Consider the following 25939-nt stretch of genomic DNA (forward strand, 5'->3'; position numbering starts at 1 on the left):
AGAGGGTGTAGTGGTTAGGAATGTGGGAGAACTGGGTTTGAGTCCCCACTCCTCCACATGCAGCTGCTGGGTGACCTTGGGCAAGCCACAGTTCTCTCAGAGCTGTTCTCGAAAGAGCAGTTCTCGAAAGAGTTCCCCCAGGGAAGGAGATTGTAAGCAGCTCTGAGACTTGGGGTGAAGGGTGGGATATAAATCCAATCTCCTCCTCCTCCTCCTTCTGTCAGAAGTTCCATCAGAACCTGTGCCTCTCACCTTCGTGTTGCGGTCTAGAATTTCCTTAAATAAGGAACAGTGGCAGAGGGCGGACTCAAACTCTGACCTTTTGGGGACCTGAGCTGGAGCCAGACCCCTGAAGTTCTCGCTCCAGTGCTGGGCTTGTTTATTTACTGGCTTGCTTCATTTATACTCTGCCTTCCTCCCCAATGGGGACCTAAGGCAAGTTCTCCTCTCCTCCGTTTTTATCCTCACAACAACCCTGTGAGGTAGGTTAGGCCGAGTGTGACTGGCCGCAGATCCTAGCCCAGCATTCTAACCACCACACCATGAGGGCTTTCGTGAATCTCTTGAAACAGAGAGCCTCTGAAGTTACTGGAAGGCCGCAGGACGAAAACAGACAGCATCAGCTCACACATGGGTGACAATGAATGCTCTTACAGTCTGTGTGCGTTGTTATCTTTATGCATGCACTGAGTCTTTCTCCTGTTCAAAGCGTAGCCACCCTGGACTTCCTTGGTGGTCCCCCATCCGAGGAGGAGGAGGAGATTGGATTTGTATCCTACCCTTCACTCGGAGTCTCAGAGCGGCTTACAATCTCCTTTCCCTTCCCCTCCCCACCACAGACACCCTGTTGCTCCCTCTAAGCTGTGGAGTCTTGTGAGCAAAAATTCTACTTTGTGAGCTCCTGGCATTAAAGTTGCGAGTGAGCGATTTGGCTACTGCATAAATCAGTTTGCTCTGGAGCCCTCCTTCCTGAGCTAAGACAAAAATGTGTGAGCCAGAGGCTAAAAAACTGTGCACTAGCTCACACCAACTCAGCTTAGAGGGAACACTGCCTGTGAGGTAGGTGGGGCTGAGAGAGCTCTCCCGAGAACTGCCCTTGAGAGAACAGCTCTGACAGAACTATGGCTTGCCCAAGGTCATCCAGCAGCTACAAGTGGAGGAGTGGGGAACCAAGCCTGGTTCTCCCAGATTAGAGTCCACGCACTTAACCACGACACTAAACTACACCAAACACCCTGCTTAGCTTCCAAGATCTGACACGATGGGGCTAACCCAATCCTGCCATCCTTAGAGCGTCCCAAATCTACCGTCTCAGGTGCCCCCTTCCCCTGCTTTCTCACTTTGTTTTAGTGCACTGTGACCTACAGTTTTGCATCCCTAAAAGAGGCCCATACTGGTGGGACAGGTTGGCCATCAGCTGGATCTCGTTGGAAGCACGGACTTAGCCCTCAACAAATTCCTCTGACTACTTTGAACGTTCAGCTGTGAAAGACCTTGTGTCTGAGCTTTCATTGTGCCAGTCGTATCTTTATTTTTATCGCGAAACGCCTGCGGGTTCCCTGGTTCCTTTGGAGGACCGATGCTGTGAAAATGAAAAGGGCCGAGTTCGCAAATACCTTCCCTCCCATTCTATCATCTCTGCCTTTGACGAGTCTTCTTAGGTAGATTTCTACAGAAACCGGAATGTAACTTAGGAGGGCTGAATTCGGCAATACTGCTGAGACGCTGGAGGGGAGGGGATCATTTGAAGGGTAGCTTTACCAGATGGATGAGATTGTGTGCCTTTTTAGATTTTCTGAGCAACTGAACTGTCAAAAATTCAACTCTGATTTCTCTACTTCAGCCATTGTAAGTTGTAAATACATTCAGGCAGGGCTCTTTTTGTAGAAGAAGCCCAGCAGGAACTCATTAGCATATTGGGCCACACCCCTGACAGCACCGCTCATTAGCACATTAGGCCACACCCCCATGTTACCAGAAGTGTGGTCATCCAGCCACACCCACCTTTTGCTTCTTATTCTGTTTACCTTGTTTGTGGTCAAAACCCAGGGCCTTTTTTTGTAGCAGGAACTCCTTTGCATGTTAGGCCACACACCCCTAATGTAGCCAATCCTAATGTGTTTCTGCTGTTGGGTGTGGCCTGTTATGTCAATGAGTTCCTGCAGGGCGTGGCCAACTCAGGAGCCAGCCGGAACGCCGTTCCTGTGCGTTCCTGCCCAAAAATAGCCCTGCATTCATGTCATGCTATGTACACTGATAGTAAAGCTTGCAGACAGCCACTTGCCTGGACTCCAGTGGTAAGATCACTCTCCAGGCAAGGAGAATTTGCAGCGATTGGCTTTATTTGTTAGGCCACAAATGACTCACACGAGTCTATAGGCCATTTCTACTTAAGGTGATAGCTGTATGAGCCAGTGCCAAATAGATAGATAGACAGAGTCTATGGGGCAAATGACAAACATCATAAGAATGTAAGAGGAGCCCTGCTGGATCAGACCAGTGGTCCATCTAGTCCAGCATCCTGTCTCACACAGTGGCCAGCCAGTTCCTCTGGAGGGCCAACACCAAGGCACAGAGTCCAAGGCCTTCGCCTGAGAAGAACATCAGAAGAGCCCTGCTGGAGCAGACCAGTGAGGGTCCATCTAGTCCAGCATCCTGTCTCACACAGTGCCCAGCCAGTTCCTCTGGAGGGCCAACAACAGGGCATAGAGTCCAAGGCTGCAGTTTGGTCTAGAAAGGCTGCTGCAATCCGACCAATATGTGTGTGACGCAGTCAACCACCGGTTGCTGCTGGGTCCTAAAGAGACTCAGCTCATCGCAGTTTTGTGATGTTTTAATTGGTTCTAGTAAAGATTATTTATAAGAAGAATTAGGTGCCATCAATTCACAACTGACATGGCGGCCCTTAATGGGGTTTCCAAGGCAAGAGATGAGCAGAGGTGGTTTACCACCCCCAGTCTACAGGGGCTGTGGCTCAGTTGGAAGTGTCTCTGCTTGGCATGGAGAAGGTCCCCGGTTCAATCCCCGTCATCTCCCGTTAAAAGGGTCAGGCAATCGGTGATGGGAAAGACCTCTGCCGGAGACCCAGGAGAGGCTTCCCCTGCTGGTTTTCCTTTGGTGGTCTCCCATCCACGGCCAACCCTGCTCAGCTTCCAAGCTCTGGTGGGCTCAGGCTAATCTGGACGATTCAGGCTGCTAGTAAAAAGTATTATCTTTTCTCGGTCAGGTTTGTCAGAGCAGGCAGGAACGGGACAGTGTCCCGTACACCACCAGCTTAAGCGAGAAATAATTCTCTTGTGATAATAGGATTATTTCCGGCCATCTTTTCTCCCCTGCAGATTCTAGAAGTGCTCTTGGTTTTCAGACGGCAACAGCAACACAACCTCCATCCGCCGCCCTCCGCGTTGCTCATGTTGTGATTCTTTATTGTTAATTAGGAAAAGTGGATACTGGAGGGCAGTTAGGATTAATAAGATCCCCGCAATTGTGCTGACTGCAGAGTAGGAGCATTTCATTACCATTTATAGGTTATCGCATATCTTTCTCTCCCATGCTCTTCTGTAGCGTTGCTCTCTCTTTTTATTGTTGTTTTGTTTTCAGCAAACAGTTGTCAAGACACAGATAATTGCACGCTAATGGGTGCCGTCTTTAATTCATCAAAGGGGCTTTTGTACTGAAGCAAAGGTGACAAAACCCCCATTTATTTATTGAATTGTAAGCTCTTTGATGCAAGGGGGGGTAACAGGAAAACAAGCGTTGGTGTTAAATGGTTGGGAAAGAACCAGTCAATAGGAATATCCCGCTGCTTGTCCGTCCTGCCTTTCTCTCTTTAAAGGGATGCTAGCACAACTCATAAATGATCATCTTATAATGGAGTGAGTATTGACTGAGGTGCCTTCTGGGGTATGAAGGCTCATCTGATCTGCAGCTGTGGCGACGTCAAGGCCTGCTTTGACAGATGTGGCGCACAAGGGCCCAGACCACATGCAGGCACTACCCCTTATTTCAGTGTCGTTCAGCAAAATATGGACAACATCACTCAGATCTTTGCATGACTGCTGAATTGGCATGTTTTTATTCTAAATTGCAATACCTCGGTTTCCTCCCCCCCACCGCCCCTGCCCCAAATTAAGAGAGAGAGAGAGCCAGTTTGGTGTAGTGGTCAGGAGCGCAGACTCTAATTTGGGAGAACCGGGTTTGATCCCCCACGCCTCCGCATGCAGCTGCTGGGTGACCTTGGGTCAGTCACACGTTTTCTCAGAGCTGTTCTCTCAAGAGCAGTTCTCAAGAGAGCTCTCTCAGCCCCACCAACCTCACAGGGCACCTGTTGTGGGGAGAGGGAGGGAAGGAGATGGTAAGCTGCTCTGAGACTCCTTCGGGTAGTGAAGGGCGGGGCTTAAATCCAATCCAATCTAAAGACCCTTGAAAAGGTTCAATCTGAATTTCTTATATCTCTATTTGGCGTTCCTAGAAGTACCTCTAATGTAACACTTAGGCAAGAGGCTGGGCTACTCAGAGTTGAAACAAAGGTCTGGGAGCAGGCTATAATGCTCTGGCTAAAAATTCATTACAACCCAAAGGGTTTAATACCTTACTTTTTAGCCTCGTCGGAGCCTTACCCTGTCTGGTCCACACAAATTCTTAATAAATTAAATCAGATTGGCCTATTCCCAGAAGATCTATGGGATAGAGCAGGTAGAGAAAGAGGTACTTTTCTCCCTTTCTCACAATACAAGAACTCGTGGGCACTCCATGAAACTGCAGAGCGGTCGGGTTAGAACGGATAAAAGGAAGTACTTCTTCACCCAAAGAGTGATTAACACATGGAATTCACTGCCACAGGAAGTGGTGGCGGCTACAAGCATGGACGGCTTCAAAAGGGAATTAGATAAGCATATGGAGCAGAGGTCCATCAGTGGCTATTAGCCACAAGGTATAGCTAGGGGCTCTGGGGCAAGTGATGCTCTGTCTTCTTGGTGCTTGGGGGGGGGAACAGTGGGAGGGCTTCTAATGTCCTGGCCCCACTGGTGGACCTCCTGATGGCACTGGTATTTCTGGCCACTGTGTGACACAGAGTGTTGGACTGGATGGGCCTTTGGCCTGATCCAACATTGGCGTCTCTTATGTTCTTATGTTCTAAGCCTATACAAGGCAAGAACAGCTGTCGCGCTGAGGCTTTGTGATATTGAATCACAAAATGAAGAAGCTTTGCTACCCGAGAACTACAGAAACATAAAATCTTGGCCAAATTTTACTGTTGCCCCTTATTTAGTTAACATTACCCACGAACCCTATAGATGGGCCTTTTCCAGAGCCCGTTTTGAGGCGCCCCCTTCCGCTGTACTGCAAGGTGAATTCACTGGATTTCCAATGCATGAACGTATATGCCCATGCATGGCTAATAACGGTGGAATCAATTACTCATGTCCTCCTGTTCTGCAGATTCTATCAGGAGGAACGAGACCATCTTATACTACCCCCTTCTGTCTAGATTTAGCCCTCTGCAGTCTTATCTTGACTTTAGCCCAGAAGTCCTTCGTAAAATCTTGACTTTAGCCCAGAAGTCCTTCATAAATTCCTCTTAGAAGACGTTCAGAGCTCAGTGACTTACGCTGTGGCAAAATTTTGTTGCTCAGCTATTAGGAAACGTAAACTTATCTTAGCTGAAAAAAATTGTACGATTCTTTTGTTAGCACTATTTTACTTTAATAATGCTATTAACTCTCTCCTGTTAATGTTTTTTATATTGTTCCCATGTTATTACTGTTTCAGTCCCTTTTATATCAGAATTGTACTGTTTTACTGGCTCCTGCCGCAATAAATTAGATTGACTGATTGCTTAAATCCAATGGATGGCTCTGTTTAACCCAGTCCCATAAGATCTTGCAAGCTAAATAGGTTTAGTACTCGGATGGGAGACCACCAAGAAAGTCTAGGATTGCTCTGCAGAGGCAGACAATGGCAAACCGGCTCTGAAGGTCTCTTGCCTTGAAAAACCTACAGATGCCCCGGTCACACGGAGGATTTGCCGCACGAAAGGCACGAATGTCAGGCGGATTTTCGGGGCACGATCACACCGCAACATCTGGGAAGCGTAGCGCACCCGTGGCGTCCCACCGAAGATGCGCAGTAAAAAAAGTACCGCGGAAAGTGCACTAGTATCCGGAAAACGCGGGGCAGGGGCGGGCGTCTGATCGTGGGAGCGCTAGTATCCCGTGGCATCCGGCGCCAGTCCACGTCCCGTCGCAAACCGGATGTTTTTCGTAGGAGCATACGCACAAACACATAACTGAAAGCAGTGCTGCTCCGTGGAACTGTGCATGCGCACAAACGCGAAGCGCTTGCCGCGCCGCTTCTTTGCCATGCTCCAGCATCACCATGTGATCGCCAGCTAACAGCCTAAGTGCGAAGCCTCGGGGGACTTGGTGATCGGGCTACCATGCTTTATTTTGCTCCGGGGCAAACAGCCACGCCCCCCGTGTTATCTGGCCCGTGTTACCGGGGCCAGAGTCGCCCTAAGTCCGCTGTGACTTGATGGTGATAGATAGATAGATAGATAGATAGATAGATAGATAGATAGATGATAGATAGATAGATAGATAGATAGATAGATAGATAGATAGATAGATAGAGGGCTATTTTGGGGCAGGAACGCACAGGAACGGAGTTCCGGCTGGCTCCCAAGTTGGCCACGCCCACCAGAAACTCATTAGCATAACAGGCCACACCCAACAGCAGACACTCATTAGGATTGGCTACATTAGGGGTGTGTGGCCTAACATGCAAAGGAGTTCCTGCTACAAAAAAAGGCCCTGGGTTTTGACAACAAACAAGGTAAACAGAATAAGAAGCAAAAGGTGGGTGTGGCTGGATGAACACACTTCTGGTAACATGGGGGTGTGGCCTAATGTGCTAATGAGCTGTGTTGTCAGGGGTGTGGCCCAGTATGCTAATGACTTCCTGCTGGGCTTTTTCTACAAAAAGAGCCCTGGATAGACAGACAGACAGACAGACAGACCATTTAATGGCAGATGAATTACACCCTGCAGGCACATGCATTTCTCTACTGAGTAGAGAAGGGATGTGAACACCCCTTCCTATCTCTGGACAGAAAGTAGTGTATGACCTGGTGTGGTTCCAAGTTTGCATGCCCCCAGCTGAACCTTCTACCTGCACCTTTCCACCAGAGTCTGCCCTCTTGATACAGAGCAGAGAAGCGTGCCTCGAAGCAGGGCCATCCCGTTCTGCCTGGCATTTAAGACCTCGAGCCAAAGGTTCAGACCTAGTAAAACATGCAACAGCTGTCTCTATTTAAAGCTCCTTTAATAGCTTGTTCACTTTCAGAGATTGCTCAGTCATCTCTAGGTTCAGGGGAGCATCAGTCTTGTGCTAAAAAGTCCACAGAGCAGCTCTTGGATGCAGTGTAGGGTGTGCTGAGGGCGATCTAAGAGACACAGAGTTTCGGTGGGTACATTGTTTGGGGTTTGGCCTGGAGTTGGCGTCCACGTTCAGAGCTTCTCTGAGCTTCAGCTCTGGCATCGCTAGAGGGGAACAGCGGTGACCTGATTCACAAGGGTGCTGTAGTCAGGTTAAGATATCGGTGCCTCTTAATAATGTTCTGTAAATAACAGTAGCTACAAAAACGCTACGGATGGGCCTTCCCGACTTACACGCTACTGCAGGCACACCAGGGTAAACGTTCATGCTGCTGAGTTTTTGGTTTGCAACATACCTCTCAATGAATGACATCCTTTTCTGCTCTCTTCCCAGGTGGTTAGCCGAGTGGCAGCGCAGCAGGGCTTTGATTTGGACCTTGGATACAGGCTGCTGGCCGTCTGTGCGGCGAACAGGGACAAATTCACACCAAAATCAGCTGGTAGGAAACGCTGGTTTTCTTTCTCAGCATTGGTCCTTTGGTGGCGAGAAACTGGGCGGGGCCCACAGTGGACTTTGTTCCTTGGTAGGGGATGGATAGACGCCTGCTATATGTTTTAGCGTGTTCACCTGTGAAAGCGACACCAAAATGAAGGAACCTAACACACGCCGTCCTCTTCTTTTCTGTTTAATTTCCATGCTGGCAGCTCAGTGAAATGCCACACCGAGGTAGTTTAGAAGGGAATGTCAGACCCAGGCCGAATGGAGGAAAAGACAGAGAAGCGATTTCACCGAATTTCTCTCCCCCATACTGTTGTGCATTCTTGTCAAGGGAGGGGGGGCGTCCCCTTCTTTTCAGTACAGACAGCTGGCATGCAGGAGGAGGAGAAATATTCTTTCTTTGAATTCGGATTGCAAGCTTTTCTGCAAGTTCGAACCCAGTGATTTGGATCTTTGCATTGCCAAAGCTGTATGTATTTTTGTTAGATAAGCGTGCCGTGGCAGCATGCAAAATGGCGGAAATATCTGCAGGAATAAAACGGTGCATTTTGTTCCAAATAAGAAGGTGATTATAAACACAAGAGCTTTTTTTCAGCTGTGGGAGTGGCTATCAAGTGAACCTTCCATTGGGCACTTCTAGTTCTCCTTTGACCGCTGGTGTTGCCTCATCCAGTGACCTGGCAGTGCTTTGGTATTAAGGACTTTGGGATATGAAGGGTCGTGTGCGAGCGTCTTCATGAGCGTATTGTCGTTATTCTGGACTGGTGTGGCCTTTGGCCTTTGGCCTTTCTCCCTTCTGCTGATTCTGCCTTGCAAATCCATGTTGCTGTTCTTTTCCCCCTTGCAATTGAAGGGCAAGAGAAGGTTGCCAACTCTGTGTCGGGACATTCTTGGAGATTTGGGGATGGTGCCTAGGGAGGGTGGGGTTTGCGGAGGGAGCAGGGATGTGGTGCCAGAGAGTCCCCCCTCCAAAGCTGTCGTACTCTACAGGGGAATTGATCCCTGTAGCCTGAAGATCAGTTGTGATTCTGGAAGACCACCTGGCTCCATCAGGAGGCCAGAACTCTGCCTTGGAGCCATCTAGGGGGACTGGCCAAGAGAGGAGCTGTGTTTGATACCCTTCTTGCAGTCAAGAATGCCTTACAACTCCACCCTTCGGTAGAGTTAAGCAGTAAGTATCGGGGTTTGGGGGTGTACCTTGTGTTTGCATTATAGGGATACCTTCACTGAAGTGAATGTGTGGTTCCTATTACCAGCAAACTCTTTACTCTCCGACTTAGATACTGGCATGAGTCTCGTTCGATTCTTGTCACTCTCCGAATTTTATAACACGAAGCGCATCGGGCTACAAAAGAAAGGTCAGTGAAACTCTCGGGAGCATTTTCCTCTCTAAACTGATCTGTGATTTAAAAAAAAATTGAGCCAGGGCTTTGAATGTTCTCTCTTCTAGGGATCGACTCCCTTCTTGTGAATCCACCTTGCGTGTCTTGCTTGATAGATCCATGTGGCTATTGTGACTTTGGTCTTTTCGGTTTGTCTGGCAAATCTGGAATGCAAAACTCTTCCCCACACACACCCCAAACCAGGGATAAAAGCATTGTAGGGTGGCTTCCCCCCCCCCCCGAAGAAATTGACCCTGGAGGAATAAAGGTTTTAAAGTCTTCCTTTCTCCCACTCCCCCTTTTTCCTGTTCTCCGCCTTAACAAAGCAGTCCCGGAGGCAGTCTCTTCGGCTTTGAAACGGAGATGAGCACCGCAACCCTAGAATCGGATTCGACTGGCTTTCGAGCAAGGGAACCTTTACCTTTACCTTTATATATCATTACCACATTTCAGAATATGTGCCTGAGAGTCAGCAACCTGCTACAGACACTAGTGAGTACACAGCTGGGGTGAGATCTGAACTGGTTTTCCCCCAGTTCATACTTCACCAGTCCTAATCCACTCAAACTATTTTGGATCCTACCTGACATCTCCAAGAGCCTTGCACCTGAAGTTATTTGTCATTAGTTCTCCCAGTCCTTTTTTGGGGGGACAAGCTTCTCAGGTGTGTTTTGGGAGGTCATTCCCACTGCTTTGCAGGGTAAGTGCACTGGACTCCCGCCAGTCTGGCTGGTTTCCCCTTCTCCGTGGCAGAGATCCCCTCCCCAAGGTCTGTGTTATGACTCCTGCTTCATGTTCAGCAGTTCAAGACCCGGGTGCCGCATGATGGAGTGAGCTCCCATCTCTAGTTCCGGCTCCTGCCAACCTAGCAGTTCGAAAGCAAGAAATTGCAAGTAGATAAATAGGTACCACTTCGGTGGGAAAGTCAAAGCATTCCGTGCGCCTTGGTGTTTAGTCATGCCGGCCACATGACCACGGAAACGCTGGCTCTTCGGCTTTGAAACGGAGATGAGCACCGCAACCCTAGAGTCGGATTCGACTGGCTTTCGAGCAAGGGAACCTTTACCTTTTACCCTTCACGTTTTTACCGGTATTTGCAGATGGAACTGTTTCTGTTGCGAGTGGCTTGGATAAGTGCCTTTAAAACGTACCTGAGACAAATCTGTGTGTCGATGTGGCCACAAGGCCATTCCTGAGGAATTCATTCTCCCCCATTTTGATTTAAGGGCCTTCACGTTTTATGGCGCTCATCTCTTTTATCTCTTCAGAGCAACGATTCCCTTTTTGAGGCCATCTGTGCTGCTAATATGGTTTTCTGAAGAGATGCTTTTAAGTCTTCTTTGTTTAGTCTAGCTAATCCTCTGCTATCCCTGTGGTTAATTTGAATTGTTTTGAAGAGACTGCAGAGGGGGGAGTCAAGTGATGTGACCAAGTGTTTGGAAGCTGGAGCCGCAGTCTCGTAAGAAGGACGCTTGTTGTGATGCCGTTTTGATTCTGCATTATTAGCATAATCTCCTTTATAAATAAAAAACATACTTAGAATGTATGTCTCATATGTTTGCGTATGTGTGTGTGTGTCCCCCCCTCCATAATCCTTAAAACAGCCTTGTGAGGTAGGATTTGACCATTTCTGTATTGCATGAGGTGGTGTAAGGTTTCGGCTAAGCAGGGGTCATTCCTTAGGAAAAGAGGCTCAGGGGCTCATTAGCATAACTTATTTGCATATGCCACACCCCCTGACATCCCTGGAAGTGTGTCAGAAGGCAACACCCGCCGCTCAGGCTCCACTGGACTGTTTTGGATTGCTAGCTATGGGGGGGGGGGAATGTGCAGATCTGCCCTCACAGAGGAGGGAGAGCTTGTACCTGATGGCGGGCCGGGGGGGGGGCTCTGCAACTTACCTGGCTGCATCTTGCTCCTCGTGGCCCGACTGAGGGCTGCTGGGAACAGGGGGTGGGGCTTGTGTGGTTCCATCAACGCCCTATAATTTCCGCACATTGCCATCGTTGGTGTGGGTACCATCGGAGGGAGCGGGACGTGCCTAGGGGACAACAGTGGGGATATGCACTGCTGTGAGTAGCCGTACCCTCGAGAACACCATCTTGACTTTAAAATTCGGAAGCGAGTAGGGGAGCACCGAAAATGTTTTTATTAATTCTGTTTAACTATTTAATTGTTTATTTTGTATTGTTAGCATTTTATACTGTTTTATTGTTGTTGTCTGGCATTATGCCTCTGTTAGCTGCCCTGAGCCTTTGGGGAGGGCGGGATATAAATCCAAATAAATAAATAAATTGTTGCATGTGCCCGTCCCCTGGGCTCCTTACTGCCGGAGCTCCGCTCCTGTGCGCTCCCGCAGGAAATCACCCCTGCTAAAAGAATAATTTCTTGTTTGGGTGAGTTCAGAGAATCTGATTAGGGACTTCCCAGCAAGGCTGCTAAGAGCCACCGTGCCTCCCTAGAAAAGATCCCCCTCACACCACCCAGAATTATCCCTGCCACTCAAAAAGAACAAATCGCATGACTATTTCATGGATAGCTAGGGTTACCAGTTCTTGGTTGGGGAATTCCTAGATATTTTGAGGGCGGAGCCTGGTGAAGGCGGAGTTTGGGACTTCAGCAGGGTATAATGCCATAGAGTCCACCCTCCAAAATAACCATTTTCTCCAGGGGGGCTGTCCTCTGTTGTCTAGAGATGACTTGCACATCCAGGAGATCTCCAGGCCCCACCTGGAGGTTGGTAACCATACAATTAGCACAAATAGATGGAGACTCCTTTCTGACTCTTGGCCTTGGCAAGGTTGAAATGTGGGACTGGTGAGGGAAAAGGTTTTTGTGCTCCAGGGATCATTTCAGCTGTGCTGCGACCTATGCAGAGTTGAAAAATTAGTGCATGCTTAGTAAATCCGCACTTAGTTTGCGGACCAGCCCCAGTGTCCGCAAGGGCTAAGAGGCTGTGGATACTAAGAATCAGGGCTTTTTTGGTAGAAAAAGCCCAGCAGGAACTCATTAGCATAACAGGCCACATCCAACAGCATAAACTCATTAGCATATTAGGCCACACCCCATGACAGCACAGCTCATTAGCATATGAGGCCACACCCCCACGTTACCAGAAGTGTGGTCATCCAGCCACACCCACCTTTTGCTTCTTATTCTGTTTACCTTGTTTGCTGTCAAAACCCAGGGCCTTTTTTTGGAGCAGAAACTCCTTTGCATGTTAGGCCACACACCCCTACTATAGCCAGTCCTAATGAGTGTCTGCTGTTGGGTGTGGCCTGTTATGCTAATGAGTTCCTGCTAGGCGTGGCCAACTCGGGAGCCAGCTAGAACTCCGCTCCTGTGTGTTCCTGCCCAAAAATAGCCCTGCTAAGAATGCATAGCTGCTCTGCATGGGTCGCAGCACAAGAGCTGTAAACCGGATCCTGAACCTGTGCCAAATCTCCGTAGGTGACTCTTTCGCTTCAAGTTTAAATCAGGCCTGGCCTACTGGTGCAGCAGACTGACGTAGTACAATCGTGAAGCAGCCAAATGGGTTACTCCGCTTTAAACTGTCCCCCCATCTTAAAGATGGTCTGCGTTTTTTTTAAAGCAGTTAGTCCAACCAGGGAGAGAGGCACTAAGCTAGGGTTGCCAACCTCCAGCTGGTGGCTGGAGGTCTCCTGGGATTACAGCTAGGGTTACCAGACCTCCCATTGGAAGTGGGGGTCCCCGATCACCAGGCCTACTGCCCCACCACCAATCACCTGGCTGGCCGAAGGTACTTACCCCCAAAAAGAGAGAGGCCCAGCCGATGTGCAGCGATGTGTCTATGTCACTGCCCACGTGACCGGGAATCGGGACAACGATCAGGCATTTGGGCAAAAACTACTAGTAGAGGCTCAATTTCCATAGAGTTTCTGCCCCAGTACCAGAGTGTCTCCTCAATGTGATGAAGTCACTTCCAGGTCACATGGGCAGTGATGTAGACACTCCTGCTCCCGGTAAGTCTCCCTCCAGCCCCCCGCCGGTAGCCAGGAGGGACCCGGCCACCCTAATTACAACTCATCTCAGGGCACTAGAGATCAGTTCCCTGGGAGAAAATGTCCGCTTCGGAAGGTGGACACTGTGGCAGTATACCCCACTGAAGACCCTCCCCTCCCCAAACCCCGCCCTCCTCAGGCTCCACCCCCCAAATCTCTGGGTATTTCTCAGCCTGGTGCTGGCAGCCCGACTGTAATCCAGGCCCTCCTATACTGTGGCCCCAGTCACACGGGCCAGGTAACACGGGGAGGAGGCATGGCTGTTCCCCCCGGAGCAAAATAAAGCGTGGTAGCCCGATCACACGGTCCCCCAAGTCTCCGTGCTTTGGCTGTTAGCTGGCAATCACACGGCGATGCTGCAGCGTGGCAAAGAAGCGGTGCGGTGTGATCACACAAGCATTTTGCGTTTGTGCGCATGCGCGGTTCTGTGGAGCAGCACTGCTTGCAATTTCGTGTTTGTGCGCATGCGCTTACGAAAAACATCCAGTTTGCGATGGGATGTGGACGGGCGCTGGATGCCATGGGATACTAGCACTCCCATGATCAGACACCCGCCTGTGCTGCACGTTTTCCGGATACTAGTGCACTTTCCTTGGTACTTTTTAACTCCGCATCTTCGGCGGCACACCACGGGTTGGCCACGAGTGCGCTGCGCTTCGCAGTTGTTGTGGTGTGATCGCGCCCTGAAAATCCGCCCGACATTATGCCTTTTGCTCAGAGGTCATTTCGGGGGGGATCGCGGGGGATCGCAGTTCTCCCGGGTGAGGTGCGGGGGCGGGGCACATGATGAAGCCCCGCCCCCTGCTTCCGGCTGCCCCGCTTCCAGACCTCATTCAGCCAGGAGGAGGCAGGAGAAGAGGGAGGGTAAGTTGCTTCCTCCCTGCCTCTCCCCACCCCTGCCTGCCTGGGGCCAGGGAGGGCCTTGGCGGGGCTTCCTCGCACTCCCGCCGGCCTTGCAGGTCCACCGCCGGGCCTCTGATGCCAGGGGTTGTGGCATATGCTAATGAGTTCCCCTAGCTCTTTTTCTATGTAACGACCCCTGCTTTTGCTCAGCAAATTCTCCGTGTGACCGGGGCCTGTATTAGTTTTCCACTTACATGGAATATTCATGTATGTAGAACTTTGGAAAAATGGGATCCTGCACCATCGGTCTAAAGTAGGCACGGCCCTTTCTACACTTTCCGTACCAGATCTGGCATGGTGTAGTGAGTAGAGTTCTGGGAAACCCCAGGTTGCATCCCGTCTCTGCCATAAGTGCCCGTGGAGTGGCCCTGGGTCAGTCGCATTCTCTCTGGCTAACCCACCTCAGAGAGTTGTTGTTGTTGTTGTTGTTAGAAAATGGGGGAGAACAGTGTCCTTAAGCCACTTTGGGTCCCTGTTGAGAAGAAGAAGGGGATATAAATAAGTGAGTGCAAATACAGGCATGGGTGTGTATTGTCCAAAATGACTGCAGGTGATCTGGGGGGGGGGGGTTGGAAGGGGGGGGGGGGTGCCGGAACTCTCAAGAGGGAAATGAAGTTTTTGATCTGTATACTGAAAACTCACAGACTTTTAAACAGTTTTAAAAGGAGTTTGTCGAAGAGGTTCCGAAACTCTCTTCCAGCGCATTCCCCCAAAGGAAAAAAAAGCCCTGCAGCTGATAAGTACAGATCGCTCAAAATCCTTCCTTCTTACCATTCCCTTCCCTCCCCTTGTTTCACCTGCACTGGCCGAATACGGTGTAGTAGGACCTGGGAGACACTGCCTCTCTGCCTCTCTGTCTCTGTGCCCCCACCCCGGAGACCAGTGGGGCACAGTTGGCTTTTGTTTCTGGCTGCACACAGCATCTGCTCCCAAAGCATTTGTCAGGGAACGCTGTTGACTCGAGGTGGCTCTTCAAGTAGGTCACGGGCTTGTTTGTTCCTGGGCCGCGGCATCCGCGCTGTTCTTCCCCCTCCTCCTCCTTTAGCACAGCCCTAGACTCTCTGGTGCCAGTCCATTACTGAGGCCGGGCTAACCGGGGTCCTTTTCGGCCGTTCAGAATCAGGCTGCCGGCTGGAACCTCTTGCTCTGTGCGCTGGTGTCGTCTTGAGATCAGCTGCCACGGAGTGGAGCAATGGGGGAGAACTTGGCCCTCCGACGTCCATCATCTCTCTTCCCTGTTACCCACCAATGTTCTACACACAGTTTATGAAACACTTCGTACTCTGCCACTGACTAGTAGGTTTAACTTAACAGGCGCACTTGGCACTTCCGTAGTGCATACGTTAAAGTGCCATTTATGATTCTAACATCATGAATGTATTCAGGTATTAACTTTGGTCCATTTGTGACTGTTGTTTGGATGCATGCTGGGAAGGTAAAATGCTGAAGCGAGTGACCTTGTTTGTTCTGGCCAGCTGTAAACGCGCATGTTTCTGATGCCAGTTAACCGAGCTGGAACGAAGAACAAGAAGCACTTTGTAACCATATCAGTTATATAGATACAACTTGGAGCTTCATCATTTAAGAAAGAAAAGTGTATTGTTCTGTTAGGAAAAGAAAAACTCTGCCTGGGGACTCCCGTCCCCCAGGTCTTAACCCAATGGGAAATAGGTGTTTGCCCAGGCCAATTTGAGAAAACACACAAAGCAGTCCTGTAGAGTAGAAGACCCCCCCAAAAATTGTATTAATTAATAAAGAAAGAGTACAGATCTCAAGGTCTGGGACCCCTGAATACCTAACAGACTCTTCGAGTGTTACAATCAGGGGTCGTTTCGTAGAAAAAGAGCTAGGGGAACTCATTAGCATAACTCATTAGCATATGCCACACCCCCTGACATCAGGGGCCCAGCGGTGGACCTGCAAGGCCGGTGGGAGTGCGAGGAAGCCCCGCCAAGGCCCTCCCTGGCCCCAGGCAGGCAGGAGTAGGGAGAGGCAGGGAGGAAGAAACTTACCCTCCCTCTTCTCCTGCCTCCTCCTGGCTGAATGAGGGCTGGAAGTGGGGCGGCCGGAAGCAGGGGGCGGGGCTTTGTCATGTGCCCCGCCCCCCTGCACCTCACCCGGGGGAACTGCGATCCCCCGCGATCCCCCCCGAAATGACCTCTGGTTACAATGGGTGACATGGAATTTTATATTTCACATTACATCGGAGAAATAAAACAGAATTATTGGTTCCCTACAGTGACTCAGCCTAAACACCGAGAGCATGTTACACATAAGACATGACCGTAAGACACATAAGACGAATTGCTTGCATGTCCCTTGTTTTCTTCTCAGAGTGGCTTACAAACTCCTTTCCCTTCCCCTCCCCACAACAGACACCCTGTGAGGTAGGTGGGGCTGAGAGAGTTCTTCCGAGAACTGCCCTTTCAAGAACAGCTCTTATCAGAACTACGGCTTGCCCAAGTTCATCCAGCCAGGTGCAAGTGGAGGAGTGGGGAATCAAACCCGGTTTTCCCAGATTACAATCCACACACTTAACCACTACACCAAACTGGCTTGAAGAGAAAACACCTGCACTTTCTGCCAAAATGAGACAAGTTTTGACTGCTGCTCAGCACCACTGTTATTGGGACGAAGGGTCAGGGACCACAAGAACTGGCTACCCCCGGCAACCTCGCAGTGCATTACTTTCAATTTCTTAAGTATGCGGAGGCATCTCTGTCGGTCAAAAATGTGCATCTATCAGTAGGTAGAGCCATCTTCCTTTTGGCACGTGTCAAAGGTGTGTGTTTGGGAGAGTTAAAGGAAAGGGGGGAAATACACTTGGAAAAGCCGAAGCATTTTGTACAAAATAGTTGAATCGGACGCTGCTCTGCTGCGCTCTTGGCAGGAGACCAAGTGGGGGCCAGGCGCAGGGGAGGGACTCTTGGGTGAGATCACACGGAAAGCTTAGTCAGGGAAAAGACTTTGTTCGATATCTCTGCGGGTGGAAGGGGAGCAAAGGGAGGCGGTGACCGTGTAGACGAGGAGCTGCAGAGATAAAGTACCTTTGCGGATGCTGCAGCAAATTAATCTTCCAGCCCACCCGGATAGGCGATCCGACGGGAAATCTTTGGTAGTGGGAACAACCGCAGTCCCGTTGTTTCCTTCAGTCCTAAAAGAGACACCGACCTAATTTATTTATATATAAAAATTACCCGAGATTCAGCAGACTAAATCACTTATTTTGCAGTAGCATTAAGGGTGAGAACATTTGTTGTTGTTGTTCAGTCGCACAGTCGAGTCCGACTCTTCGCGACCCCATGGACCAGCTCCCGCCAGGCCTTCCGGTCTTCCGCCGTCCTCTGAAGTTGGCTCAATTTCATGTTCGTTGCATCGATGACACTGTCTAACCATCTGTTCCTCTGCCGCCCCCGTCTTCTTTGACCTTCAATCTTTCCCAGCATCAGGGTCTTCTCCACTGAGTGCTCCCTTCTCATTGGGTGGCCAAAGTATTTGAGCTTCAGTTGCATTTTCTGACCTTCCAGGGAACAGTCAGGGTTGATTTCTTTTAGGATTGACTGATTTGATCTCCTTGCAGTCCAAGGGACTCTCAAGAGTCTTCTCCAGCACCATAGTTCAAAAGCATCTATTCTTCGGCGCTCGGCCTTCCTTATAGTCCAACTCTCGCAGCCATACATGACTACTGGGAATACCATTGCTTTGACCATGCGGACTTTTGTTGGCAGGGTGATGTCTCTGCTTTTTATCATGCTGTTTAGGTTTAGGTTTAGAACATTACCTACTAATTAAAATGCATCTTGGTGGTACGTGGTATAGCTAGGGATGCCGGCTCCGGGTTAAGAAATACCTGGCGATTTTGGGGGCGGAGCCTAGGGAGGGTGGGGTTTGGGGAGGGGAGGGACTTCAGCCGGGTATAATGCCATAGAGTCCGTCTTCCAAAGCAGCCATTTTCTCCAGGTGAACTGATCTCTATCACCTGAAGATCTCCAGCCAACACCTGGAGGTTGGCAACCCAAGGCACAGGCCCTTCTGGACTGTACTACCCTAAGTGGGGGGATCAGCTGTTTGGATGTAGTACCATTTTTTAAAAACAAGAATTATATTCCTCTTCTTTGTGGTTAGGAAGCTGCCGTTTGAGGGAGGAGTGTTTTAATCTCGCTTTCCCTCTGGTGCAGTAGCTTTCTACGTTTTAAACAACCCCTGCTTATGGCTATACATGTAAATCAGCCACTGATACGTAATAGGTCAAGAATGCTCGTTGCCCCTTCAGCGTATCAAATCTGTTCTCGGTAGAATGAAACTTGGGTTTTTGTTTTTTGTTTTTTTTAAAAAAGGATAAATATTGCAACTGGGTCGCTTTGTTTATTCAAGTTGTTTGGTTCCTAAGCTACTCGGAAGCGTGTCCGGGGATGCGGCACAAAGAGTAGAAACTGCTTTCTTTGTGCTTGGCTAGGTCTCCGTGGGTTTTATGTTTTTTGTCTGGCATATTAATTTCCTAGCAGGCCCCAATTTAATATGCTGGAATACGTTTGGCTGCAAAAAGGGGGAAGGCATACACACCCAGAAGGCGGGATTCAGACGGAGGAAGACGTGAAAGAAGCAACACTGTTTTTTTGCCCTGACCTGGATATAGCCCAGGTGAGCCGGATCTTGTCATGTCTCGGAAGCTAAGCAGGGCGGACCCTGGCAAGCATTTGGATAGGAGACCTCCAGAGATTACCAGGGTTGGGAGGCAGAGGCTGGCTGTATCAAGCCACTTCACTGAGGGTGCGGTCAGACGGCGTGCTAGGAGCGGTTTAAATTGCTCCAGCCTCGATGCGGTGTTTTTTAACCTGGAGAATCGCGATCACACTCACCTCCTTGCTCCCGATCGCTGCGCTGTTGTTTTTCTCTCTCTCTCAGTTTGGGCATGCACAGGCAGCCATCTGTGGAACTAAATGTTTCGTTCCCGTGCAGAACAGTGATTCCCACTTCAACCTGCTGTAACACTTCCCTTTAAACTTTAAAGGAACACTTCCCTGTAAACGTTGACCCCGAAATTGGCCTCCGTGAGATCCCGAACTCGTCTAAAGGCTAAAACTAGGCACTGTTTAAACATTGTTTTTAATAGCCCTGTGGGCGGACTTCCGCCTATGCACACACCGCCAACACTTAAAAAAAAATGGCGGACGAAAAGCGGAAGCCTCGGGCAGCTTTCGAGCGGGGAGGGGGTTTAAACCGGAAGTGGCTTGACACCGCAGGAGCGATCACACAGGGGGGAAATGCGGCTGGAACCGGAGAATCAGGAAAACGCCACTTGGGGACCTGGTATCAAAATACTCCGGGTTAAAGCGGTTTTGAGCCGGAAAGCAACGGCTGGGGACGGGAGGCAGATGTTGACCGTGTGATCGCACAGATAAAATCAGTTTCTGAGGCGGGCCAGAAGCGGACTAAACGGTCACACACAAAAGAGAACAGTGTTGTTTGACCAAAATGCCGAATTGTGACAAGGATTGATTCAGTACAGAGATGCTCAAGCTTTGTCTGAATCCAGATTTGAATGCCAGGCTTGTTCCAGGAGTCTCAGATCTTCACCAGGGGTGGGATACTTGGAGCTATAGATGCGGTCCTGGCTCTAAAAGAGCCAACTGAGCATTCGTCATTGACTGAGACCCATGGATGCTGTCTGGGGGGAACGATCGCGATCCCAAGGACCGAGTCTTAATGCACAGAAAGCCAATAACTATTGAACTCTATTGGCATTCTTTCCTTCTGACCTGTGGCACGTAAGCATGGGGACGTCATTTAACCCCTTTGTGCCTCTTCTCTTTCGATAATTGGAAGCAAGGGTTATTGAGTGCCTAGATGAGAGGACTTGCGAAGACCGATCGCCCCCCACTGAATACGGAAAAACAGTTTTATTTAGCATTTTAAAGTTGTAGTAATACTAGTAATGGAGCTGCGGTGGCTCAAGTGGTTAAGACGCTGTACTGCAGGCTGTGGAAGGTCAGTCGTTCAGCTGTTCGAGACCCGAGTGTGCCGCATGACGGAGTGAGCTCCCGTCTCTAGTTCCAGCTCCTGCCAACCAAGCAGTTCGAAAGCAAGAAATTGCAAGTAGATAAATAGGTACCACTTCGGTGGGAAGGACACAGCGTTCCGTGCGCCTTGGTGTTTAGTCATGCCGGCCACATGACCACGGAAACATCTTCGGACAGCGCTGGCTCTTCGGCTTTGAAACGGAGATGAGCACCGCAACCCTAGAGTCGGATTCGACTGGCTTTCGAGCGAGGGAACCTTTACCTTTACCTTTAATACTAGTATTAGTATTATTAATAATTCCATTCCTCTGTGTGCAGCTCGCTTGTAGCTACGGTGGGGCTATTTGGGGACCCGCCCACCCCCTTAAAGGTTCAGCCTCACCGGATTTCCTTCCAAAATGCTTTTTAAATGTTTTTTAAAGGCGTGCCCTCCCTGGCTGCACCACGGCTAGCTGCGTGCCAAACAGACCCAAGAATCGCTTTTTATAAAAAGACGCTGGAGAGAATCACCTTCCCCTGTGAGCAGAAGCCGCAGCACCGCCCCCCTCTTTTTCAGAACATTTTTATTAAAGAGGTGAGAATCACCTTCCCCCCCAAGAGAAGAATCCGCAGCGGTGCCTCCCCCCACCCCCAGCCTTTGTTCCCTCTAAGCTGAGTTAGTGTGAGCTAGCTCACAGTTTTTTAGCCTCCGGCTCACACATTTTTGTCTCGGCTCGGGAAGGAGGGCTCCAGGACACACTAATGTATGCAGCAGCCAAATCACCTGCTCACAACTTTAATGCCAGTGGCTCACAACGTAGAATTTTTGCTCACAGGACTCTACATCTTAGAGGGAACATTGCGGGCCCCAGCCCTTCCTTTTCTCATGTTCCCTGGCTCTTCCTTTTAGAAGTCTTTTTTAAAGACCCGGCACGTGCACCTTGGCTTAGCGACCCCGGCACCGTATCCCTTCCTTTTAATTTTTTGTTTTTTAAAAAAATAAATAATGGCAGCCCCACCAGAAAAAAAAAATTGCCCCACAAGTAACAAAATTCTGGCTTCGGACCTGGTTTGCAGCAATTTATGCCTTGGAAGATTTGGTGGCCGTCTATTACAAAGCCCAAGTCTCATCAGTTTTCCGGAGCGAAACACGGTCAGTCTTGCTTTCTACTTGGATGGGAGACCGCGAGGAAGACTGGCGTCACTATGCAGAGGCAGGCGGTGGCAAACCCCCTCTAATCTTCTCTTGCATTGAAAACCTTCTGGGGTCACTGTAAGTTGCCTGTGACTCAATGCCAGTTTTCCCCACCACTATTACAATTGAAGGTGAGCAGACACGACGACGGAACGCGAGCAGACACCTCGTAAGTCTCGATGCTCTTCCAAAGGACACATCCAAGTTCGTGCTCCTCCACAGATTTCTTACAATTATTTTTTTTAATAAGATTTTTAAATTTTTTCTACGACACAGATATGACACAAACGTATAACAAACACAAAACATAAAATTGGGGGTACATTATGTGAATATATACTTTAAAGCCAACTATCTATTACTTGGAGCTGCGGTGGCTCAAGTGGTTAAGACGCTGAACTGCAGGCTGTGGAAGGTCGGTATGTGGCCGGCATGATTAAACACCGAGGCGCACGGAACGCTGTCACCTTCCCACCGAAGCGGTACCTATTTATCTACTTGCAATGTCTTGCTTTCGAACTGCTAGGTTGGCAGGAGCTGGAACTAGAGACGGGAGCTCACTCTGTTATGCGGCACTCTGGTCTCGAACTGCTGAACTACTGACCTTCCGCAGCCTGCAGTTCAGCGTCTTAACCTCTTGAGCCACCGCAATTAAAATGTGGCTAACAATCTCTGTTGCTGGGAGAACAACACAACCCAGCTTGTTACAGTGCCTGCATTCAGACATCATGTCCCACAGGATTAGGCGAAGACTTCTGACTTCACTGTCAACATGTCCCATGAAGGATGGGAACACATGACCCATTGGGTTCTTGCCCATAGTAAACAAACTTGAGCTTGTTCTGAAATTCAGAATCAAGCCGTGAAAGAGGGAGGATTAGAAGAGGAAAAGGTCAATGGGAAAACTCTGTGACTGCAAGGGACGGACGGACGGACGGACGGACGGAAGGAAGGAAGGAAGGAAGGAAGGAAGGAAGGAAGGAAGGAATTGTTGCTGCATTAATTTCACATAAGAGAAGACAAGTTTCTTGGAGAACGTTTTCCAAAGTCGGATATTGACATGTTTTCAAGTCACCACCACGAGCATCAGCTAATCGAAGGCCTAGTTTAAAGGACCAGTTGATCTAATACAAGCCCCACCAGTGTTCCTGCGTCTAAAATGTATACGGACCCATTGCTTATTCATTTCCGACTTCCTTTTGGAGATCCTTCAGCATATTCAACTGCTCCTCGGGGACCTTATCCTGAATATTGAATACCTGAATAAAAAGTGGGACGGTGGGCTTCCTGTATGATGAGCACCGCGAAATCAAATTTGTCTGATTCTCTTCAAACGTCCTGGCCTTTCTGTCATAGGGGAGGGAGGGGGGAAACAAATTGTATTATTTAATGTGTTTGCTGCAGAAAGCCGTTCCATTAAGACCAAAAAAAAAAAAAAAAAATTACCATGGCAGCTTCTAGGATCCCTGTCTGAACAAAATGATTTGCCGCTGTTCTAAAATGAGATCGGTAGATGTAAATTGTTGGGAATTTGTAATGGTTGTTGCTTCCCACTGGGAAATATCGAACAGGCTGCGTGGCCTTGAAATACAAAACAGCAATGTGAAAAGAATATCTTTAAAGGACAGCTGGGGTTTCTCTGGAATATTGCTATCCAAAAATGGAACTTTCTCCAAATAATGGGCGCTCGTGAAGGCCCTGTAGCTTCAGGGATGCCAGTCCCCAGGTGGGGGCCAGCCCTGCCCCCCAGCAGTTGTTGCTGGGGCTGCCTGTGCCTGACCTGCAAGCAGTGATCTCGCCGCTTGCAGGGCAGGCACGAGCCGAACGTGTGGCTTGCAGGGCAGGCGGCAGAGACCACTCTTTTGAAGCGGGGGGGGGCGCTTGTGCCTGCCGTGCAAGCTGCAAACTCGCAGCTTGCACGGAACGCACAGGAGTCTCCGCTCCCCCCCCCAACCATTTAAAGGGAAGGTTCCCTTTAAATGGTTGGGGAAAGTGGGGGGGCGCACGTGCATCCCTGACACGATGATGTCATTCTCTGTGATGTCATTGCGTTGGGGGTGGCCCCTCCCAGCACACACACACCCCAATCCGCCCGCCGGGGGGAAATAGGACCTGGCAACCCTGTGTAGCTTCCAGAGTGGCTTGTCCGTGCCATGCGTCACTTTGGCAGACCCAATTTATGCTGAGTTAGTGGAGACTTGATTAGGGCTTGAAGACCATCCAGGGGTGGGGATCCCCAAAGTCGTGGAGGCTCCCTGGGGTTGCCGGGTTGCGGCCAGCAATCCCCGGGAGGAAACGGAAGGGCCCAGGGGCTTGATGCACCAGCATGCTCGCATCACTTCCAGTTAAAACTTGGACATTACATAGGGGGCGCTCTGGCGTTCTGCAACAACTCTATACTTTTACCATAGAGTTTTTGTGAAATGCTAGCATGCCCCCGATGTCACTGCTGGTTTTAACCGGAAGCGACACGAATGTTCCAGCGCAACACCAGTGTGCATTCCTTCCCCCCCCCCCATTTTGCCTCATCAGCACCTGAGATGCTGGAAGGCAATGAAAGATATTTCCAGGAGGTCTCATAAGAACATAGCATAAGAACATGAGAGACGCCAATGTTGGATCAGGCAAAAGGCCCATCCAGTCCAACACTCTGTGTCACACAGTGGCCAGAAATACCAGGTGCCATCAGGAGGTCCAGCAGTGGGGCCAGGACATTAGAAGCCCTCCCACTGTTGCCCCCCCCAAGCACCAAGAAGACAGAGCATCACTTGCCCCAGAGTCCCTATCTATACCTGGTGGCTAATAGCCACTGATGGACCTCTGCGGTCGGCTTGGCATCCCTAAATCCCCCCCGCTACACTGATTACATGTGGATGATTAGATCCCCGGAACAGCCTCGATCATGAAGGTATCCCCAGACGAATATCACTCTTCCATTACCATGCAAATGATATTGCTCTGCTTCATTGGATTTTGTACTTGATTAAATGATGAAGACCTGCTTATAGTGATAGAACTGTATTTACTGTTACAACCCATTGTGGCTCTTACATAATCGTTTGCTCATCAAATTACCGAACGGGTTGTCTTTTTTCGCTGTGATCCACTATCTGCCCTGCTCCTGAACGAGAAAAACTTGACAAAGGCCACCTCGCCACCACACCCTGGTGCAAATGCAGGCTATAATATTTGAACTTCCACAGCTATTGATTGAAAGGGGTTTTGCATCCATTCACGGAAACAATCCCATTATGATGACATGTTATAGAATGCTTGCAAACGGTTCCCTTGCTCGAAAGCCAGTCGTATCCGACCCTAGGGTTGCGGTGCTCATCTCCGTTTCAAAGCGGATAAAATGAAGTACGGATAAGAGGAAGTACTTCTTCACCTAAAGAGTGATTAACACATGGAATTCACTGCCACAGGAAGTGGTGGCAGCTACAAGCATGGACGGCTTCAAAAGAGAATTAGATAAGCTTATGGAGCAGAGGTCCATCAGTGGCTATTAGCCACAAGGTATAGATAGGGACTCTGGGGCAAGTGATGCTCTGTCTTCTTGGTGCTTGGGGGGGGTCAACAGTGGGAGGGCTTCTAATGTCCTGGCCCCACTGGTGGACCTCCTGATGGCACCTGGTATTTCTGGCCACTGTGTGACACAGAGTGTTGGACTGGGTGGGCCTTTGGCCTGATCCAATATTGGCGTCTCTTAAAGCCGAAGAGGCAGCGCTGTCCGAAAACGTTTCCGTGGTCATGTGGCCGGCATGACTAAACACCGAGGCGCACGGAACGCTGTTCCCACCGAAGTGGTACCTATTTATCTGCTTGCAATTTCTTTCTTTCAAACTGCTAGGTTGGCAGGGGCCGGAACTAGACATGGGAGCTCACTCTGTCATGCGGCGCACTCGGGTCTCGAACTGCCAAACTACCGACCTTCCACAGCCTGCAGTTCAGCGTCTTAACCACTTGAGCCACCCAGCTCCTTTTGTAAACATTACAACCGCTTAAAAAACAAACAACTGCAAACCGACTCCAGGCCTCAGGTGGGAAGGGGTGCGGAGAACAGAGGCAACAGCACTATAACGGGGGTAGAATAAGCTACTGGGAAAGTAGGAGGAGCAGGACCCTGGTTGTGTGAGCCGTGTGTATTTTGAACGTTGCCTGTGGCAGAGTCATTGGGAAACGGACAGCCAGAAGGTATTGCAAACAGAAAACACGCCTGATGATTTTTGCAAGTCTCTTCTTAGATATACCTAAATACGACCAACTTCATAGAGCATCTGCTTTGCACGCAGGAGGTGGCGTCCCAGGTTCAATCCTCAGCATCTCGAGTTAAAATGAACAGGTAGTAGGAGATGTGGTAGTCTTCGGGCTGAGACCCAGAGAACAGCTTGCCAGTCCAGGGCAACCAGGAGACCACCAGCCCGAGACCCCCTGCCCCCTATCACCACTCGACAGGGGGAATAAATGGAGGATGCTATGACATCACTTCCGGCACAAACGGGAAGTGATGTCATTGTGGTGGCACAACACTCGAGTTAAGCCGTAGAGTTGAACCGTAAAGTT

The 25939-nt window shown here is 49.7% G+C and overlaps 1 protein-coding gene across 1 annotated transcript in view; it reads left to right on the plus strand.

Moving 5' to 3' along the window:
* Positions 1-9241, plus strand: part of LOC107120823 (zinc finger MIZ domain-containing protein 1-like) — a 258073-nt gene extending 248832 nt beyond the window's left edge. Inside the window, exons 6-7 of the mRNA XM_015423595.1 lie at positions 7771-7876; positions 9132-9241. Coding sequence (XP_015279081.1) covers positions 7771-7876; positions 9132-9241 — 216 coding nt within the window. The remainder of the gene's footprint in view (positions 1-7770; positions 7877-9131) is intronic.
* The last annotated feature ends 16698 nt before the right edge of the window (positions 9242-25939 follow it).

This window comes from Gekko japonicus, unplaced genomic scaffold (genome assembly GCF_001447785.1).
Source record: "Gekko japonicus isolate JY-2015 unplaced genomic scaffold, Gekko_japonicus_V1.1 scaffold1941, whole genome shotgun sequence".
Classification (NCBI taxonomy): domain Eukaryota; kingdom Metazoa; phylum Chordata; class Lepidosauria; order Squamata; family Gekkonidae; genus Gekko; species Gekko japonicus.